The sequence below is a fragment of the Salmo salar genome, chromosome ssa06, assembly GCF_905237065.1.
Source record: "Salmo salar chromosome ssa06, Ssal_v3.1, whole genome shotgun sequence".
NCBI lineage: Eukaryota > Metazoa > Chordata > Actinopteri > Salmoniformes > Salmonidae > Salmo > Salmo salar.
Window position 1 is genome coordinate 92,884,643 of NC_059447.1, and position 13,464 is coordinate 92,898,106.

The 13,464-nt window shown below is 48.4% G+C and overlaps 1 protein-coding gene across 2 annotated transcripts in view; it reads right to left on the bottom strand.

Moving 5' to 3' along the window:
• Positions 1 to 13,464, bottom strand: part of aldh8a1 (aldehyde dehydrogenase 8 family, member A1) — a 32,289-nt gene that overhangs the window by 702 nt on the left and 18,123 nt on the right. For both annotated transcript variants that reach the window (XM_045721203.1, XM_045721204.1), the window contains 3 exons: positions 7,259 to 7,408; positions 6,842 to 7,098; positions 6,144 to 6,305 (listed from right to left, as the gene is read on the bottom strand). In XM_045721203.1, coding sequence (XP_045577159.1) covers positions 6,144 to 6,305; positions 6,842 to 7,098; positions 7,259 to 7,408 — 569 coding nt within the window. The remainder of the gene's footprint in view (positions 1 to 6,143; positions 6,306 to 6,841; positions 7,099 to 7,258; positions 7,409 to 13,464) is intronic.

The following is a 13,464-nucleotide window of genomic DNA, read 5'->3' on the forward strand; positions in this document are numbered from 1 at the left end:
TAGACAGGTGTATATGTTAATATAACTCTAACACAGACCAGGGTCACCTGGATGGGGGAGGGACAGGGTTAGACAGGTGTATATGTTAATATAACTCTAACACAGACCAGGGTCACCTGGATGGGGGGAGGGACAGGGTTAGACAGGTGTATATGTTAATATAACTCTAACACAGACCAGGGTCACCTGGATGGGGGAGGGACAGGGTTAGACAGGTGTATATGTTAATATAACTCTAACACAGACCAGGGTCACCTGGATGGGGGGAGGGACAGGGTTAGACAGGTGTATAGACAGGTGTATGCCAAAGTAAATAACACGCATGGATGGAAAGACAGATTTCACCACTAGTCCTAGAGATTCCCAATTTTTCGTATAGATTTCCTGTAACATACTTCAGTTTTTTCCTTATATACAATTACAGTGCCTTGCGAAAGTATTCGGCCCCCTTGAACTTTTCGACCTTTTGCCACATTTCAGGCTTCAAACATAAAGATATAAAACTGTAATTGTTTGTGAAGAATCAACAACAAGTGGGACACAATCATGAAGTGGAACGAAATTTATTGGATATTTCAAACTTTTTTAACAAATAAAAAACTGAAAAATTGGCCGTGCAAAATTAAAGAAAAAACAATATCTCAGACTGGCCAATAAAAATAAAAGATTAAGATGGGCAAAAGAACACAGACACTGGACAGAGGTAGATTGGGAAAAAACGTGTTATGGACAGACAAATCTATGTTTGAGGTGTTTGGATCACAAAGAACATTCGTGAGATGCAGAAAAAAAATGTAAGATGTTGGAGGAGTGCTTAAAGCCATTTTTCAAGAATGGTGGAGGCAATGTGATGTTCTGGGGGTGCTTTGGTGGTGGTAAAGTGGGAGATTTGTACAGGGTAAAAGGGATCTTGAAGAAGGAAGGCTATCACTATATTTTTCAACGCCATGCCATAACCTGTGGACGGCGCTTAAATTGGAGCCAATTTCCTCCTACAACAGGACAATGACCCAAAGCACAGCTCCAAACTATGCAAAAACTCTTTAGGGAAGAAGCAGTCAGCTGGTATTCTGTCTATAATGGAGTGATCAGCACAGTCACCGGATCTCAACCCTATTGAGCTGTTGTGGGAGCAGCTTGACCGTATGGTATGTAAGAAGTGCCCATCAAGCCATTCCAACTTATGGGAGGTGCTTCAGGAAGCATGGGGTGAAATCTCTTCATATTACCTCAACAAATTGACAACTAGAATGCCAAAAGGTCTGCAAGGCTGTAATTGCTGCAAATGGAGGATTCTTTGACGAAAGCAAAGTTTTAAAGGACACAATTATTATTTCAATTAAAAATCATTATTTATAACCTTGTCAATATCTTGACTATATTTCCTATTCATTTTGGAACTCATTTCATTTATGTTTTCATGGAAAACAAGGACATTTCTAAGTGACCCCAAACTTTTGAACGGTAGTGTGTACAGTACCAGTCAAAAGTTTGGACACACCTACTCATTCAAGGGTTTTTCTTTATTTTTACTATTTTCTACATTGTAGAATAACAGTGAAGACATCAAAACTATGAAATAACACATATGGAATCGTGTAGTAACCAAAAAAAAGTGTTAAACAAATCCAAATATAAGTAGCCACCCTTTGCCTTGATGACAGCTTTGCACACTCTTGGCATTCTCTCAACCAGCTTCATGAGGTAGTCAGTCACCTGGAATGCATTTCAATTAACAAATGTGCCTTGTTAAAAATGTATTTGTGTAATTTCTTTCCTTCTTAATGTGTTTGAGCCAATCAATCAGGTAGGGGTGGTATACAGAAGACAGCCCTATTTGGTAAAAGCCCCTAGTCCATATTATGGCAAGAACAGCTCAAATAAGCAAAGAAAAACGACAGTCCATCATTACTTTAAGACATGAAGGTCAGTCAATCCGGAATATTTCAAGAAAAACCCTGGAATGATGTGTGTCAAAACTTTGGACTGGTACTGTATATATATATATATATATATATATATATATATATATATATATATATATATATATATATATATATATATATATGCTTATTTCTCTCAATTTCGGGAACAAATTTGAATGCACAGAGATACCGTGACGAGATCCTAAGGCCCGTTGTCGTGCCATTCATCCATCATCATCACCTCATGTTTCAGCATGATAATGCACAGCCCCATGTCGCAATGATCTGTACACAATTCCTGGAAGCTGAATACGTCCCAGTTCTTCCATGGCCTGCATACTCACCAAACATGTCACCCAATGAGCATGTTTGGGATGCTCTGGATCGACATGTACAACAGCGTTTTCCAGTTCCCACCAACTTCACACAGCCATTGAAGAGGAGTGGGACAACAATCCACAGGCCACAATCAACAGCCTGATCAACTCTATGTGAAGGAGATGTGTTGTGCTGCATGAGGCAAATGGTGGTCACACCAGATACTGACTGGTTTTCTGGTCCACACCCCCTACCTTTTTTTGTTTAAGGTATCTGTGACCAACAGATATATATCTGTATTCCCAGTCATGTGAAATCCATTGATTAGGGCCTAATACATTTTTTTTTCAATTGACTGATTTCCTTATGTGAAGTATGTAGATAATGATTTTTAATAACATTATCTTCGAGAACTAACAACCACTAGAATAAAATCCAGACAGTCAGGGAGAAGTAAAAACGTCATGGCATTGGGCACCCATTGATTTTGGTTCTAATGTTTCAGCCACTCAGATACCGCCCTTGCTGTCTCTGCCTGGCCGGTTCCCCTCTCTCCACTGGGATTCTCTGCCTCTAACCCTATTACAGGGGCTGAGTCACTGGCTTACTGGTGTTCTTCCATGCCGTCCCCAGGAGGGGTGCGTCACTTGAGTGGGTTGAGTCACTGACGTGATCTTCCTGTCCGGGTTGGCGCCCCGCTCGGGTTCGTGCCGTGGCGGAGATCTTTGTGGGCTATACTCGGCCTTGTCTCAGGATGGTAAGTTGGTGGTTGAAGATATCCCTCTAGTGGTGTGGGGGCTGTGCTTTGGCAAAGTGGGTGGGGTTATATCCTTCCTGTTTGGCCCTGTCCGGGGGTATCATCGGATGGGGCCACAGTGTCTCCTGACCCCTCCTGTCTCAGCCTCCAGTATTTATGCGGCGTTTATGAGGTCAGTTTCTTCTTTCTGGAGTATTTCTCCTGCTGTCTTATCTGGTGTCCTGTGTGAATTTAACCTCTTACGACACCAATCGCATAGGGGGCAGTATTGTCACTTTCGGATGAAATACGTGCCCATATTAAACTGCCTCCTACTCAAACTCAGAAGCTAGGATATGCATATTATTAGTAGATTTGGATAGAAAACACTCTGAAGTTTCTAAAACTGTTTGAATGATGTCTGTGAGTATAACAGAACTCATATGGCAGGCAAAAACCTGAGAAAAATCCAACCAGGAAGTGGAAATCTGATGCGTGGAATCTTTCCAAGTCATTGCCTATCTAACACACAGTGACTAAGGATTCATTTAGCACTTCCTAAGGCTTCCACTAGATGTCAACAGTCTTTAGAACCTTGTTTTAGCCTTTTGCAGTGAACAGAGAGCGAACAAGAAGGCTGGGAAGTTGTTGACTCAGGGAAGGACATCAGTTCATTCACATGAGGAGGTAGCTATGTTCCACAACATTTTTCTTGACATTGGAATCGTCCGGTTGGAATATTATTGAAGTTTGATGTTAAAAAAGTTGATGCTTTACAACGTTTGACATGTTTGAACGAACGTAAATATAACTTTTTTTTGACTTTTCGTCGACTTTTCGTTTTTTTTTACATTTTCCGCGCGCTTCCTACATTTGGAGTAGCTAACTGAACGCGCAAACAACAAGGAGCTATTTGGACATAAATTATGTTAAATTATAAATTATGGACTTTATCGAACAATACAACATGTATTGTGGACCTGGGATTCCTGGAAGTGCCTTCTGATGAAGATCATCAAAGGTAAGTGAATATTTATAATGCTATTTATGATTTTAGATGACTCCAAAATGGCGGGTATCTGTATTGCCTGATGTTGTTTTCTGAGCGCCGTACTCAGATTATTGCAAAGTGTGCTTTCCCCGTGAAGCTTTTTTGAAATCTGTCACAGCGGTTTCATTAAGGAGATGTTTATCTATAATTCTTTGAATAACAGTTTAATATTTTATCAACGTTTATGATGAGTATTTTTGTAAATTGTTGTGCACATTCACCGGCAGTATTGGAGGCAAAATATTTTCTGAACGTCAAGCGCCAATGTAAAATGCTGTTTTTGGAAATAAATATGAACTTTGTTGAACAAAAAATAAATGTATTGTGTAACATGATGTCCTAGGAATGTCATCCGATGAAGATCATCAAAGGTTAGTGCTTCATTTAGTTGTGTTTGGGGCTTTTGTGATGTATCTAGTTGCTTGGAAAATGGTTGTGTGGTTATTTTTGTCTATGTACTCTCCTAACATAATCTAATGTTTTGCTTTCGCTGTAAAGCCTTTTTGAAATCGGACAACGTGGTTCGATTCAGGAGAAGTGTATCTTTAAAATGGTGTAAAATAGTCGTATGTTTGAGAAATGTAAATTATTAGATCTGTGGTTTTGAATTTGGCGCTCTGATTTTTCACTGGGTATTGTCAAACTCAATCCCGCTAACGGGATTGGTGTCGTATGAAGTTTTAAGTATGCTCTCTCTAATTCTCTCTTTCTCTCTCTCTTTCTTTCTTTCTTTCTTTCTTTCTTTCTTTCTTTCTTTCTTTCTCTCTCTCGGAGGACCTGAGCCCTAGGACCTTGCCTCAGGACTACCTGGCATGATGACTCCTTGCTGTCCCCAGTCCACCTGGCCGTGCTGCTACTCCAGTTTCAACTGTTCTGCCTCCGGCTATGGAACCCTGACCTGTTCACCGGACGTGCTACCTGTCCCAGACCTCCTGTTTTCAACTCTCTAGAGACAGCAGGAGCGGTAGAGATACTCTCAATGATCGGCTATGAAAAGCCAACTGACATTTACTCCTGAGGTGCTGACCTGTTGCACCCTCGACAACCACTGTGATTATTATTATTTGACCCTGCTGGTAATCTATGAACATTTGAACATCTTGGCCATGTTCTGTTATGATCTCCACCCGGCACAGCCAGAAGAGGACTGGCCACCCCTCAGAGCCTGGTTCCTCTCTAGGTTTCTTCCTAGGTTTTGGCCTTTGTAGGGAGTTTTTCCTAGCCACCGTGCTTCTACACCTGCATTGCTTGCTGTTTGGGGTTTTAGGCTGGGTTTCTGTACAGCACTTTGTGATATCAGCTGATGTAAGAAGGGCTTTATAAATACATTTCATTTGATATAGCATAAGAACACGGCAATAGCCATGGCAAAATTAGCTTTAAAGTAACTGTCCAGTGTTTCCAGATTCATATCAAAATGCATAACTTATAATCACTTACAATATTAGTTAAGTAACAACAGAATGGTGTGGGCGTACACCGGTCGTTAAAAATATGAATACAAGTAGACCGCTGATTGGCCAGCTCATCCTCCTCTAGACCGCTGATTGGCCAGCTCATCCTCCTCAGAAGTATGACATCATACTCTAGGAAATAGACAGCATTTTCCAAAACGGTCTGTTTGAGATACACGTTTGAGGTTGGATGGTTGAAGTAAGTATTTTTTCTTTCATTTATGCTTTGGCCGCAAATACAAGTATAGGGTGAGTCAACAACATTATTTGGGTATGAGTTAACAGAATATTAACTTTTAAAAAGTTACTTTAAAAAAGGGAAAAATGTGTAGAATTGCAGGAAATTAGCTTTAAAGGTCCAATGCAGCCGCTTTTTTTTTCTTTCTCAATGTCAAATCATTTCTGGGTAATAATTAAGTACCTTTACTGTGATCGTTTTCAATAAATGACCAAAAAGAAACAGAAATGTTTCTTAGCAAAGAGCAAGACTTCTGCAAGGAGCGTAACCCAGTGGTCTTAGTGGGGAGAGGAAAAAATAGCTGCTATTGGCAGAGAGGTTTGGTACTCCATCTTACTGGTGATGTCACAAGGCATCCCACCAAAACAAAACTCCTAGGGGAAACACTGGTATATACCACGGATATTATGTGACGTCATACCTTCTCCAGGTGCTCTCTGCTGACCAGAGCTCCGTTATCGTTGTCAGGGTCGGAGGGAGAGCCAGTCTTCCATTCCCGCGTTGCCGCCACAAACCTCTTCAGGAACTCTGGGTAAATACTCCTCTCTACGTAGATCCTACTGGTGCACAGACAGATCTCACCCTGGTGAGGAGGAGAAGAAGGAGGAAGAAGAAGGAGGAAGAAGTTGTTCATTTTACTGTCAGCTAGCAAAATGTGAGACATGCCACCACCATGTGGCCAACACATGAACTTGCAAACTGCACGTCCCAGATCAGAACCTCTCTTTATTGAGGGTCATTCAGCAGGGTTTCGTGTATAATACGGTCATGAACACAGCTGATAAAACATTACACTTCTACCAATGCATTTCTTTTATCTAAGCATTAATATAATGTTTGTATCATCTCACTCAACTGCAAACTCAATATTCCACGACTGGCCAGCCTCTTTTTTTCTTTTACCTTTATTTAACTAGGCAAGTCAGGATGAGCACTATTGGCTCATCCTGAGTCCCCCTCTTACCCTATTGGCTCATCCTGAGTCCCCCTCTTACCCTATTGGCTCATCCTGAGTCCCCCTCTTACCCTATTGGCTCATCCTGAGTCCCCCTCTTACCCTATTGGCTCATCCTGAGTCCCTCTCTCACTCTATTGGCCCATCCTGAGTCTTACTCTCACCTGATTGGAGAAGGAGGATCGTACGGTGGTGGTGACGGCTTGGTCTAGGTCGGCGTCTGAGAAGATGATGGCGGGGTTCTTCCCACCCAGCTCCAGACTCAGCTTCTTACAGAACGGAGCAGAGCGCTCCGTGATCCGCTGGGCCGTCGCCGTGGAGCCCGTGAAACTGACCAATGGGACGTCAGGGTGGCCCACGAGAGCGTCGCCCGCCCGCGGGCCGGTGCCGAACACCATGTTGACCACACCTGGAGGAAAACCTGGGGGATAGAAGAGGAGAAGGGAGGGAGACGGAGAGAGAGAGAGTAATGAGGAGAGAAAGAGGAGTTTGCTTTCACCAGTCTAGTTTTTTTCCAAGTGTCATTGCTGATTAGTTGTAATGAAGTGAGGTGTGTTGCTTTGTGGGTAGTGTAGTCCTACCGGCCTCATCCAGTAGTTTGCACATCATCCAGGCGGTTACCGAGGTCATCTCGCTGGGCTTAGCAACCACCGTGTTGCCCGTAGCAACAGCCGGAGCGATCTTCCAGGTGAGCAGGTATAGAGGCAGGTTCCAGGGACTGATCAAACCAGCTATACACACACACACACACACACACACACACACACACACACACACACACACACACACACACACACACACACACACACACACACACACACACACACACACACACACACACACACACACACACACACACGGAATCAGAAAGAGTTGGTAAGTTAATAAAACCACCTCTATAATAAGGCCAGGGCTCTATGGCACCCTATTCCCTTTATAGTGCACTACTGTTGACCAGGGCTCTATGGCACCCTATTCCCTTTATAGTGCACTACTGTTGACCAGGGCTCTATGGCACCCTATTCCCTTTATAGTGCACTACTGTTGACCAGGGCTCTATGGCACCCTATTCCCTTTATAGCGCACTACTGTTGACCAGGGCTCTATGGCACCCTATTCCCTTTATAGTGCACTACTGTTGACCAGGGCTCTATGGCACCCTATTCCCTTCATAGTGCACTACTGTTGACCAGGGCTCTATGGCACCCTATTCCCTTTATAGTGCACTACTGTTGACCAGGGCTCATAGGGTTCGGGTCTAAAGTAGTACAACTACATTGGGAATAGGGTGCCATTTGAGAGATATCCTGACTGCAATACCCATAACAAACAAGGCCCCTCTAACCCATAAACATTTCCCAGGATTTAAACAGGACTCTAAAGGGTTTGCACACATTTCAGCTCGCTGTGGATCTCCCCGTTGTCTACTGATCGTTCAGGTCGCTGTGGATCTCCCCGTTGTCTACTGATGGTTCAGCGGGCTGTGGATCTCCCCGTTCTCTACTGATCGTTCAGCGGGCTGTGGATCTCCCGTTCTCTACTGATCGTTCAGCTCGCTGTGGATCTCCCCGTTGTCTACTGATCGTTCAGGTCGCTGTGGATCTCCCCGTTGTCTACTGATGGTTCAGCGGGCTGTGGATCTCCCCGTTCTCTACTGATCGTTCAGCGGGCTGTGGATCTCCCGTTGTCTACTGATCGTTCAGCGGGCTGTGGATCTCCCCGTTGTCTACTGATGGTTCAGCGGGCTGTGGATCTCCCGTTGTCTACTGATGGTTCAGCGGGCTGTGGATCTCCCCGTTCTCTACTGATGGTTCAGCGGGCTGTGGATCTCCCCGTTCTCTACTGATGGTTCAGCGGGCTGTGGATTTCCCGTTGTCTACTGATGGTTCAGCGGGCTGTGGATCTCCCGTTCTCTACTGATGGTTCAGCGGGCTGTGGATCTCCCGTTGTCTACTGATGGTTCAGCTGGCTGTGGATCTCCCGTTGTCTACTGATGGTTCAGCGGGCTGTGGATCTCCCGTTGTCTACTGATCGTTCAGGTCGCTGTGGATCTCCCGTTCTCTACTGATGGTTCAGCGGGCTGTGGATCTCCCGTTGTCTACTGATGGTTCAGCGGGCTGTGGATCTCCCCGTTCTCTACTGATCGTTCAGCGGGCTGTGGATCTCCCCGTTGTCTACTGATGGTTCAGCGGGCTGTGGATCTCCCGTTGTCTACTGATGGTTCAGCGGGCTGTGGATCTCCCGTTCTCTACTGATGGTTCAGCGGGCTGTGGATCTCCCGTTCTCTACTGATGGTTCAGCGGGCTGTGGATCTCCCGTTGTCTACTGATGGTTCAGCGGGCTGTGGATCTCCCCGTTGTCTACTGATCGTTCAGCGGGCTGTGGATCTCCCCGTTGTCTACTGATGGTTCAGCGGGCTGTGGATCTCCCCGTTGTCTACTGATGGTTCAGCGGGCTGTGGATCTCCCCGTTGTCTACTGATCGTTCAGCGGGCTGTGGATCTCCCCGTTCTCTACTGATGGTTCAGCGGGCTGTGGATCTCCCCGTTGTCTACTGATCGTTCAGCGGGCTGTGGATCTCCCCGTTGTCTACTGATCGTTCAGCGGGCTGTGGATCTCCCCGTTGTCTACTGATCGTTCAGCGGGCTGTGGATCTCCTGTTCTCTACTGATGGTTCAGCGGGCTGTGGATCTCCTGTTCTCTACTGATGGTTCAGCGGGCTGTGGATCTCCCGTTGTCTACTGATGGTTCAGCGGGCTGTGGATCTCCCGTTGTCTACTGATGGTTCAGCGGGCTGTGGATCTCCCGTTGTCTACTGATGGTTCAGCGGGCTGTGGATCTCCCGTTCTCTACTGATGGTTCAGCGGGCTGTGGATCTCCCGTTCTCTACTGATGGTTCAGCGGGCTGTGGATCTCCCCGTTGTCTACTGATGGTTCAGCGGGCTGTGGATCTCCCCGTTGTCTACTGATGGTTCAGCGGGCTGTGGATCTCCCGTTCTCTACTGATGGTTCAGCGGGCTGTGGATCTCCCCGTTCTCTACTGATGGTTCAGCGGGCTGTGGATCTCCCGTTGTCTACTGATGGTTCAGCGGGCTGTGGATCTCCCGTTCTCTACTGATGGTTCAGCGGGCTGTGGATCTCCCGTTCTCTACTGATCGTTCAGCGGGCTGTGGATCTCCCGTTCTCTACTGATGGTTCAGCGGGCTGTGGATCTCCCCGTTGTCTACTGATGGTTCAGCGGGCTGTGGATCTCCCCGTTGTCTACTGATGGTTCAGCGGGCTGTGGATCTCCCGTTCTCTACTGATGGTTCAGCGGGCTGTGGATCTCCCGTTCTCTACTGATGGTTCAGCGGGCTGTGGATCTCCCGTTCTCTACTGATGGTTCAGCGGGCTGTGGAGCTCCCCGTTGTCTACTGATGGTTCAGCGGGCTGTGGATCTCCCGATTGTCTACTGATGGTTCAGCGGGCTGTGGATCTCCCCGTTCTCTACTGATGGTTCAGCGGGCTGTGGATCTCCCCGTTGTCTACTGATGGTTCAGCGGGCTGTGGATCTCCCGTTCTCTACTGATGGTTCAGCGGGCTGTGGATCTCCCGTTCTCTACTGATGGTTCAGCGGGCTGTGGATCTCCCCGTTGTCTACTGATGGTTCAGCTCGCTGTGGATCTCCCCGTTGTCTACTGATGGTTCAGCGGGCTGTGGATCTCCCGTTCTCTACTGATGGTTCAGCGGGCTGTGGATCTCCCGTTGTCTACTGATGGTTCAGTGGGCTGTGGATCTCCCGTTCTCTACTGATGGTTCAGCGGGCTGTGGATCTCCCGTTGTCTACTGATGGTTCAGCGGGCTGTGGATCTCCCGTTGTCTACTGATGGTTCAGCGGGCTGTGGATCTCCCCGTTGTCTACTGATGGTTCAGCGGGCTGTGGATCTCCCGTTGTCTACTGATGGTTCAGCGGGCTGTGGATCTCCCGTTGTCTACTGATGGTTCAGCGGGCTGTGGATCTCCCCGTTCTCTACTGATGGTTCAGCGGGCTGTGGATCTCCCCGTTGTCTACTGATGGTTCAGCGGGCTGTGGATCTCCCCGTTGTCTACTGATGGTTCAGGTCGCTGTGGATCTCCCGTTGTCTACTGATGGTTCAGCGGGCTGTGGATCTCCCCGTTCTCTACTGATGGTTCAGCGGGCTGTGGATCTCCCCGTTGTCTACTGATCGTTCAGCGGGCTGTGGATCTCCCCGTTCTCTACTGATGGTTCAGCGGGCTGTGGATCTCCCCGTTGTCTACTGATCGTTCAGCGGGCTGTGGATCTCCCCGTTGTCTACTGATCGTTCAGCGGGCTGTGGATCTCCCCGTTGTCTACTGATCGTTCAGCGGGCTGTGGATCTCCTGTTCTCTACTGATGGTTCAGCGGGCTGTGGATCTCCTGTTCTCTACTGATGGTTCAGCGGGCTGTGGATCTCCCGTTGTCTACTGATGGTTCAGCGGGCTGTGGATCTCCCGTTGTCTACTGATGGTTCAGCGGGCTGTGGATCTCCCGTTGTCTACTGATGGTTCAGCGGGCTGTGGATCTCCCGTTCTCTACTGATGGTTCAGCGGGCTGTGGATCTCCCGTTCTCTACTGATGGTTCAGCGGGCTGTGGATCTCCCCGTTGTCTACTGATGGTTCAGCGGGCTGTGGATCTCCCCGTTGTCTACTGATGGTTCAGCGGGCTGTGGATCTCCCGTTCTCTACTGATGGTTCAGCGGGCTGTGGATCTCCCCCGTTCTCTACTGATGGTTCAGCGGGCTGTGGATCTCCCGTTGTCTACTGATGGTTCAGCGGGCTGTGGATCTCCCGTTCTCTACTGATGGTTCAGCGGGCTGTGGATCTCCCGTTCTCTACTGATCGTTCAGCGGGCTGTGGATCTCCCGTTGTCTACTGATCGTTCAGCGGGCTGTGGATCTCCCCGTTGTCTACTGATGGTTCAGCGGGCTGTGGATCTCCCGTTGTCTACTGATGGTTCAGCGGGCTGTGGATCTCCCGTTGTCTACTGATGGTTCAGCGGGCTGTGGATCTCCCGTTGTCTACTGATCGTTCAGGTCGCTGTGGATCTCCCGTTCTCTACTGATGGTTCAGCGGGCTGTGGATCTCCCGTTGTCTACTGATGGTTCAGCGGGCTGTGGATCTCCCCGTTCTCTACTGATCGTTCAGCGGGCTGTGGATCTCCCCGTTGTCTACTGATGGTTCAGCGGGCTGTGGATCTCCCGTTGTCTACTGATGGTTCAGCGGGCTGTGGATCTCCCGTTCTCTACTGATGGTTCAGCGGGCTGTGGATCTCCCGTTCTCTACTGATGGTTCAGCGGGCTGTGGATCTCCCGTTGTCTACTGATGGTTCAGCGGGCTGTGGATCTCCCCGTTGTCTACTGATCGTTCAGCGGGCTGTGGATCTCCCCGTTGTCTACTGATGGTTCAGCGGGCTGTGGATCTCCCCGTTGTCTACTGATGGTTCAGCGGGCTGTGGATCTCCCCGTTGTCTACTGATCGTTCAGCGGGCTGTGGATCTCCCCGTTCTCTACTGATGGTTCAGCGGGCTGTGGATCTCCCCGTTGTCTACTGATCGTTCAGCGGGCTGTGGATCTCCCCTGTTGTCTACTGATCGTTCAGCGGGCTGTGGATCTCCCCGTTGTCTACTGATCGTTCAGCGGGCTGTGGATCTCCTGTTCTCTACTGATGGTTCAGCGGGCTGTGGATCTCCTGTTCTCTACTGATGGTTCAGCGGGCTGTGGATCTCCCGTTGTCTACTGATGGTTCAGCGGGCTGTGGATCTCCCGTTGTCTACTGATGGTTCAGCGGGCTGTGGATCTCCCGTTGTCTACTGATGGTTCAGCGGGCTGTGGATCTCCCGTTCTCTACTGATGGTTCAGCGGGCTGTGGATCTCCCGTTCTCTACTGATGGTTCAGCGGGCTGTGGATCTCCCCGTTGTCTACTGATGGTTCAGCGGGCTGTGGATCTCCCCGTTGTCTACTGATGGTTCAGCGGGCTGTGGATCTCCCGTTCTCTACTGATGGTTCAGCGGGCTGTGGATCTCCCCGTTCTCTACTGATGGTTCAGCGGGCTGTGGATCTCCCGTTGTCTACTGATGGTTCAGCGGGCTGTGGATCTCCCGTTCTCTACTGATGGTTCAGCGGGCTGTGGATCTCCCGTTCTCTACTGATCGTTCAGCGGGCTGTGGATCTCCCGTTCTCTACTGATGGTTCAGCGGGCTGTGGATCTCCCCGTTGTCTACTGATGGTTCAGCGGGCTGTGGATCTCCCCGTTGTCTACTGATGGTTCAGCGGGCTGTGGATCTCCCGTTCTCTACTGATGGTTCAGCGGGCTGTGGATCTCCCGTTCTCTACTGATGGTTCAGCGGGCTGTGGATCTCCCGTTCTCTACTGATGGTTCAGCGGGCTGTGGAGCTCCCCGTTGTCTACTGATGGTTCAGCGGGCTGTGGATCTCCCCGTTGTCTACTGATGGTTCAGCGGGCTGTGGATCTCCCCGTTCTCTACTGATGGTTCAGCGGGCTGTGGATCTCCCCGTTGTCTACTGATGGTTCAGCGGGCTGTGGATCTCCCGTTCTCTACTGATGGTTCAGCGGGCTGTGGATCTCCCGTTCTCTACTGATGGTTCAGCGGGCTGTGGATCTCCCCGTTGTCTACTGATGGTTCAGCTCGCTGTGGATCTCCCCGTTGTCTACTGATGGTTCAGCGGGCTGTGGATCTCCCGTTCTCTACTGATGGTTCAGCGGGCTGTGGATCTCCCGTTGTCTACTG